The sequence below is a fragment of the Scomber japonicus genome, chromosome 2 (assembly GCF_027409825.1).
Source record: "Scomber japonicus isolate fScoJap1 chromosome 2, fScoJap1.pri, whole genome shotgun sequence".
In the NCBI taxonomy this organism is placed as follows: domain Eukaryota; kingdom Metazoa; phylum Chordata; class Actinopteri; order Scombriformes; family Scombridae; genus Scomber; species Scomber japonicus.
Window position 1 is genome coordinate 2,439,020 of NC_070579.1, and position 8,113 is coordinate 2,447,132.

At 41.4% G+C, this 8,113-nt stretch overlaps 1 protein-coding gene across 1 annotated transcript; it reads left to right on the forward strand.

Moving 5' to 3' along the window:
* Window positions 1-6,180: 6,180 nt before the first annotated feature.
* LOC128378470 (zinc-binding protein A33-like) lies at window positions 6,181-7,760 on the forward strand. Its single transcript, XM_053338005.1, has 3 exons — window positions 6,181-6,295; window positions 6,853-6,966; window positions 7,237-7,760. Exons 1-3 carry the CDS (start codon window positions 6,181-6,183, stop codon window positions 7,758-7,760), a joined length of 753 nt encoding a protein of 250 aa, XP_053193980.1.
* The last annotated feature ends 353 nt before the right edge of the window (window positions 7,761-8,113 follow it).

Here is an 8,113-nt window from a genome sequence, read left to right on the forward strand (position 1 = left end):
AACTGGCTGACATTGAACTGTTCACAAATCCTCAGTCTTTGGTGTTCCTAAGCCCTCAGTGAACCAGGCAGTCACAGCCCTAGTCCCATCTGACTACAGCCTGGGACTCTTAGGCAAGTCCTCCCTTATCCACTTCTATCACCAGACATGAGATTTCGCTCACAATACGACTTTCACAATTTATCAAGCAATGCAATGTGCAATGAGAATTAAAGTCTATTTTAACTTTTGCTCTACAGACTAAGTTTAAAGAAGCAATTCTGCAACAGGAAGCATCTTCTGCGTTGTGATGATTTCAGTAAGCCTCTAACCACAGGAAGTGCTGATCATACACGCGCTACCACAGACCCCACGTACAGCATGCATGTGCCTAGCTATTGGAACATACCAGTTGCATAAATACATAGACATATCGATACAAATAGACTTAGAAACACGAAGAGCTGCTGTCGACGCAACTCTTTTTACTTCATTCTCAACGACCGACTCAAACACTGGTGAGTACAGCTGATTATATTTACTGTGTTTCAACAACCAGCATTAACTCAAAACTTACGTCTCTCTTCACAAGCTAAAATACAAACCAACTGTGACTGGTTTCCAGTATCACCTCAGTACTGGGATGAACTGCAACACAGTTAAACAGCTTAAAGTCAGAGTCATTTGTTCCTCTGAGTGACTTTAAAGTTTAATTAGCTGCTATTCTTCAGATTGTTTGTGATTGTGATGTGAATGAACCGTCTTATTGTGATCTCTGTGTGTGGCTTACCTGTTCCATAAAGCACGATTACCCAATAAGCCAGGCTTATTTTGTTAGTCTGGCTCATTTTCCAGCAGATTCGGTTCGATAAAGCAAACATAGTCAACTTAACGTGTGTATGTATGCAAAAATGTTTGGACAAGATCTGTAATATTTAAATCCATTAAATCCATTAAAGTTTAACTAGCTGCTATTCTTCAGATTGTTTGTGATTGTGATGTGAATGAACCGTCTTATTGTGATCTCTGTATGTGGCTTACCTGTTCCATAAAGCACGATTACCAAATAAGCCAGGCTTATTTTGTTATTCTTGCTCATTTTCCAGCAGATTCGGAGAGACTATGGTTCCATAAAGCAAACATAGTGTCAGGTTCAGACAACCTAAAACACTTAAAATATCAAACAAAGGAGACAAGACAACAGGATTAGAGTTTCTACTTGCAAGGAGAACGCCAGAGATCTGCTCAGTTTCAATCTCCAACCCGTTCTGAGCAAACCTTGCCGAACCCTTTCTTTTTATTGGTTTCAGGATTTCCCTAATTTACATAGTCATTTTTGCTCTAAGGAGTGGGGGTCACAAGTCGGTCACACACAGTTTAAAGATTTTCTGATCAGAGTCACAAGTTAATCAATGGTGGTCACACACTTCCAGGACTTCCTCAGCAGGGTCACAGGTTGGTCACAGAACTTCAAAGATGTCTTGAGCAGGGTCACAGGTCCTGAAAAACAACTTTAAAACAGCACGCTTGTAGACTATAAAGACTAATGATTATAGAAAGGGTAAATATGGGATAACTTATATACGATAATTCCAACACATAGTCAACTTAATGTGTAAGATATGTAATACTTAAATCCACATGTCTTTAACTGCTATTTTCCTGGTAGGAAGTGCTGTTTTAAAGGTATTGGTTGTTGATTAGTACATTTAAAATAATGTATAAAAAGTCAACTAAGACGTGTTTAGTGGATGCATGTCTCAGCTTTTCCCTTTTTCTGTTAATTGAAAAAAGGTCCAGTCTATATAACGACCTCAACCCATGCCCTGTTTCTCTGTTAGTGAAGACGTGTCCCTTGATTGAGGAGCTTGTACATGACAGAGCAGCTACAGTACACAGGGCACTGCAACAAGAGTGCACCTTCAGAGACAGATCAGACCCATTCAATCAGTCAGCTATTTACGTCCAGCCTTTCTCTTGGATTTTATTTAGATCTGTGTTCGACGTTGTGGGCTGCTCATGAATGGCGTGCACACGCAATTAGTCTGAATACTTGAGCCTGTCTTGAATTAGTTTGATTGCGTGAACGTAGATCGGCCTTTATGGAACCACTTTAGCCTGATCTCATTTGTTAGGCTCATTCCCCCAGAAAATTCAGTAGTGTCTGCATTATATTTTCCACAGGCATCTCTCTATAGTATAGACTAAATTAGGTTGTTATAAAAATATAAACATATAATACCGAAGGGTGTTTTTTTCTGTTGTGGCGGGGGTAGGGTAAATTTCTGTCAGGTGTCAAATCTTCCAGAAATTTAAAAGGTTGCACGACAACGCCACCCTGGGAATTTCACCCAGGGAGTAGACACAGGTTCGCTCTATTCAATAGGCTTTGAGACGTGGTTCAAGGTATAAAAATATTTTTTTTATTTACAATTATTTAAAATAATATCATCAAACTCACACCAAAGAAAGGAAACTAAGTCAGGTCAGAGGCTTACCGGGTGGATAAGTAGTAGACGGGAGTAGTTCACCCAAAATAGAAAATAAAATAAAAGTCACCCACACACACTGAAGTATCCACCACCAAAGAGCACAGCACACCAATGAAGGGGAGACACCACCACCAGTCACCGCCACCACCACCGGCCTCCGACAATGAAACAAAGATAAAATAGTTAATGGAGGGGTTGCAACTCAAACAAAACACTAAATAAACAAATCAAATTTAGAAACATAAATGAATATAAATATATTTATGTAAAGTATAAAATAACTAAACCCTTAATTAACACTTAATTCAAAGAAAATACACAATTTACAATATAATTAAACACAAAAAATAAAACAAAAGAAAATAAATCAACCTATGCAAATAACCCAAATTAATTCATACAACCCACACCTCACACTCATACAACGGAACAAATAAAAACAGGGAGTCACTTAGCCCAAGCATGCGTGGCTATGCCATGCAAAGCTGCTGTGGCAACCAGACTGCAGCAAGAGTCTTTTAATGGAGAGCCAGCAGCTTAATTGTTCGTTGAGAGAAGGCCGCAGTCAAAACACCGCCTTAGTAGGCCGCACAGCAGAGCAGCAGCAAGCAGCAGCAAAGCAGCAGCCAAACAAACAGAGCAGCAGCAAGCAGGCAAAAAGAGCCGAGACAAAGCAGCAGCAGTCCGATCTATGGTTCCACCAAACATAATGTTAGCACTATTCAATTTAAACTGAAAATGATACAGTTGCAGGAGAGACAAATGTACCTGTAGCAGAAATGGAGGCGCACACACACTCATACAGGCAGGAGGAGGAGCGCGACAGATCCGGACATCAGCATTTCCTATGACCACACTAGCATTAGCTGTTGAACACAACCACCACTATGCAGAGAGAGGGGACACTTACCACGCCAAAGGAGAGCTCATGAACAACACAGAGCAACACCTGCAGCAGCACACATGCTGTAGCGGAGAGGAAGAACGACCTCTTACCCGGAAGTGATGTGGCAGCTAGAGAGCAAGAGAGAGCCGTCCTAAATACGGGCCTCTGCCCTGGGATAGGCTAACAGGCCATCGGGGTGCGTTCAAGATCGTACAATGCATAGGCTCAGCAATACTGCCACACTGTCACCTTTCATTATCTCTTGTTTTGGTTGCAAATATTTACTAAATAGAGAACAACTTGAGTTTTGTGAGGCCTTGAGATAACTTACTGTGAAAATAGTTTGTAAACCTCAGGGGAGCTAACCTGGAAAAAGGTATCCAGTTGATTGACTCTCATTATGAGAATGATTCAGTCTCAATAAATATAATAAGTTATACTATATAACTGCAAACACAATAACCATACCCCTCCCTGAGCTACTACCTTATTGTGGTGGAGGGGTTTGCGTGTCCCAATGACCCTAGGAGCCTGTTCGTTCCCTTTATTACCGGTGTCAGAGCTTGGTCCGCATTGCTGGTAATAAGTCAGACTCGTTTCCGGTGAGGGTTGGACTCCGCTAGGGCTGCCCTTTGTCACCAATTCTGTTCATTATCTTTATGGACAGGATTTCTAAGTGCAGCCAGGGCATTGAGGGGGTCTGGTTTGGCGACCTCAGGATTGGGTCACCTCCGACTGGTTCACTGCAGAGTGTGAAGCAGCCGGGATAAGAATCAGCACCTCCAAATCCGAGTCCATGGTCCTCAACCCGGAAAAGGGTGGAGTGCACTCTCCGGGTCGGGGATGAGATCCTGCCCCAAGTGGAGGAGTTCAAGTACCTCGGGGTCTTGTTCACGAGTGAGGGAAGGATGGAGCGTGAGATCGACAGGCCGATTGGTGCGGCGTCTGCAGCAATGCAGACTCTGCACAGATCCATCGTGGTGAAGAGGGAGCTGAGCCGAACCAAGTGGCTGGGGAGAGGGAAGTCAGGGCTTCCCTGCTTAGGTTGCTGCCCCCGTTACCCGACCCCGGATAAACGGAAGAAGACGGACGGACGGACAATTACCATATCAATAGTTATTACAGGTTGAAGGATTTTGGAGTTAAGTATAAAGGAGAGTTTGGCAATATTCACTCCTGTACAACATTAAATAGACAGTGTGTGTGTGTGTGTGTGTGTGTGTGTGTGTGTGTGTGTGTGTGTGTTCATGTGAAAACAGGCAAAACTCAAAAGATTTAAAATGGCTATGGACTCATGTTCAAGATGGTGTCTGAGACCACATGTTGCTTTATTGGGCAACAGACGAAGACATAGCGGTTGAGCTTAGACCGTATGTTGACTGAGGTCACGGAAACTTGGCCAGAAACAAAGAGTATGTGAAGCAGAGCTCTAAACCTTTTGTTAAATGTGTGTAGCTTAAATTTATTTCAGTTCAGTTTTATTTATATGGCCTCAAACCACAACAGAAGTTATCTCAGGGCACCAGGGTTCAAAATTTAAAAAAATTACAATATGATGCAAACAGACACAAACTGGTATTTATAGACACAGAATGTGCAGACCTCTTGTATTCTGTAGACCAGAGGGGGAAATCCAGACTAAAATGAATAAATGACCATGACAATAATCAAGTAGGAATTATTCACCACTGATTGGGTCCATGTGGGTTTTCTGTTGGTTGCCCACAGTTCAAAGTCCAAGAGGGCAAGATTACTATGGGACCCACATGGGCATGTTTGCTGGGTGGTTTATAGTCCATGTGAATTGAATGTGTCACGAGTTGTGCAGAGACACAACATACTGGACTACTTTTAACCTATCATGCTCTTTTTCTCTCACACGAGGAAATGTGTAGTTTTATTTCCTGTTTGAGACGTTCATCTCTCTTCATGTCTCTTAGCTCTGCTGACCGGCTCATAAAGACTCCACAGATTCAGTTCTCTCAGTCTGCAGAAGAATCTACAACCAACAAGACTTCAGTCAGGAAAAAGACAGCTATTGTCTCTCTGTGAGTGTTAAACACATCTTCCTGAATCTCAGACTGTGAGTTCCATTTATGATTCAGATTCATCACACAATCTGACAAAAATCTTCAAACTGATATCAAACAGTCAAACACAGAGTGTGACTGAGACTTTGTTGGTGCTGTCTGACAAAGTGTGACATGTAATAAACTTACAAAACTGATGTTGTGGCACAATTTCTTTTAGTCTTGTTGACTGAAAGTTATCAGCTCTTCTAGCCCCACACTCCAATACCAGTTTACAAATCTGAACCAAGACTTTACTCTAAACATTATTATTGTCCTTCAATTCTCACTGTAATTAAACTTTAGAGCACATTTAGCTTTCAATACATGTGATACATTTATGATTTTCATTTTTTATGTTTCTGGTAGGTATATTTTGGACTAAAAAGTAAGACTAAGCAACAGGTAAGATGAACATTTAAAGAGTTTTTAACTCAAGGCAAAGGTTAGTTGGCAGATAGTAGAATCAAAAAGGGAAGCAGGAATGATCAGAGACTTAAACACAACGACAGGTGAAAGTCTGGCTGTGGACTGGTGTTTGTGGGAATGGCAAATCTTTCATGTTGAAAATATTCTGTAAATTTAACAGGAAAAGATGGTGAGAAAGGAAGACCTCTTGAAAACTCTGGAAGGTTTGAGAGATGAAGAATTCGAGGACTTCAAGTGTCTCCTAAAGTATGAAAGTCTGGCAGGCTACCAAACCATCAAAGCATCCCAGCTGCAGAATGCAGAGAGAAGAGACACCGTGGATCTGATGGTGCAGACCTACCAACTTCCTGGAGCTGTGGAGGCGACCAAGAAGCTTTTAAAGAGGATCAACAGGAATGATCTGCTGCAGAGTTTATCATACATCAGCTCAGGACCAGAAGGTCAGTTACAGGAAGAGTGGAAGAGTCTTCACTTCCACTCTGATACAGTCATTCTCAGTTTAAATCAGTTTTATTAACACTAACGCTGTAATATTATTGTCATTCATAAACAGCATATTATAATATTTTATTAATTATTAATTACTGATATCCCTCTCAGTGAATTTCAGTGATGATCTGGGCGCTTCAGAGAACAGAGGACCTTCCTCCCATCCGACTCTTCCTCCTCCTCTTCCTCCTACTCGTCTTCCTCTACTTGAAGCTCATGAAGGTAAATCTGCTCAAAACTGCACATGCTCAGTAGTGTCTGCCTTACACAGAACTACTCTCTGAAAACATGATCACTGTTGTTAATCTTTGGAGCTGATTCTAAACAAACCAACATGACCAAGCTCCAGTGTTTTAATAAAAAGTCTGGATCATACTTACAGACCAACTTATTATTCTCTTCCTCCTACCACCTGCTGTCTTTTTGTGGGAAAACAGCGGAAATCAGCTGCAGGGCTCTCTTTCAGTTAGGTACAATGTATATTAATTACATTGACTTACATTCTCAGAGCAACAAGCTGCCAAACCAAGAGTCTGTGCTGGAACCAAACTGAAGGCCTGTCTGGTGTTTCTGGGGATTCTGGTGTTTCTGGTTATCCTGGTGTGTCGTGTCTTCATCCGCTGTGAGGCTCAATTCAATTCATTAATATATACATATAACTAAAGGAGATGGCCGTGAGTAGAATATGGTCATTTGAAGTGAATGTCTACATGTTGTGACAGGAAGTTCATCTCAAGTTTTGGAAATGATTGCTCTATTTCTGTAGTGTTGGCATCCAAAGACGGGACTGTGATCAGCATCCACCATCCATCACCATATAATGAGACAACAACTGTGGCTGAGCTGAAGAGAGTCCAGCAGTATGCAGTGGATGTGACTCTTGATCCTGATACAGCACATCCTGATCTCATCCTGTCTGCTGATGGGAAACAAGTATATGATACTGATGTGACGAAGAATCTCCCAGACAACCCAGAGAGATTTTCTCGTGGCGCTAATGTTTTAGGAAAGCAGAGTTTGTCTTCAGGCAGATTTTACTTTGAGGTTCAGGTTCAAGAGAAGACTGACTGGGATTTAGGAGTGGCCAGAGAGTCGATCAACAGGAAGGGAAAAGTCCCACTGAGCCCTCAGAATGGTTACTGGACTATATGGTTGAGAAATGGAAATGAGTACAAAGCTCTTGCTGGGCCTGATGCCATTCTCTCTCTGCAGTCTCCTCCTCAGAAGGTGGGGGTGTTTGTGGATTATGAGGATGGTCTGGTCTCCTTTTATGACGTAGATGCTGCAGCTCTTATCTACTCCTTTACTGGCTGCTCCTTCACTGAGAAACTCTACCCATTCTTCAGTCCCTCTAGTAACGATGGTGGTAAAAACTCTGCCCCTCTGATCATCTGTCGTGTCAATCAAACTGCCTGATCTAGTTTCTATGATCAGCAACTTATTGAGCAGCACCAACAATCAATTTACTTCATGTGTTAATTATTAAGCTTTACATCTACAGTGTAATGAAGAGTTGGATTCTACTTTTAACTTCAGTATCCTCCCATTATTCATTCATTAATCTCTTCATAGTTGATGGATCCATCATGAGAAATGTATGAAGAGAAACTTTGTTCAAACCAACAGAGCTTTTAAAATCTAGTGAACATCTCAAAGTTTGTAAAGATACCAAGTCTGTATCAAGACTGAATGTTAGGTAAATATATCTACAGTGGTGTTCAATATATCTATATCTATAGTTTTTCATTAGATGTATTGATGCAGTCATT

Excerpts from the sequence above, each read along its gene's own strand:
- LOC128378470 (XM_053338005.1), top strand. The coding sequence starts at position 6,181 with ATGGTGCAGACCTACCAACTTCCTGGAGCTGTGGAGGCGACCAAGAAG. Across the intron at positions 6,296-6,852 it reads CATCAGCTCAGGACCAGAAG|AGCAACAAGCTGCCAAACCA; the intron begins GTCAGTTACAGG and ends TTACATTCTCAG. Across the intron at positions 6,967-7,236 it reads GTGTCGTGTCTTCATCCGCT|CAGCACATCCTGATCTCATC; the intron begins GTGAGGCTCAAT and ends TTGATCCTGATA.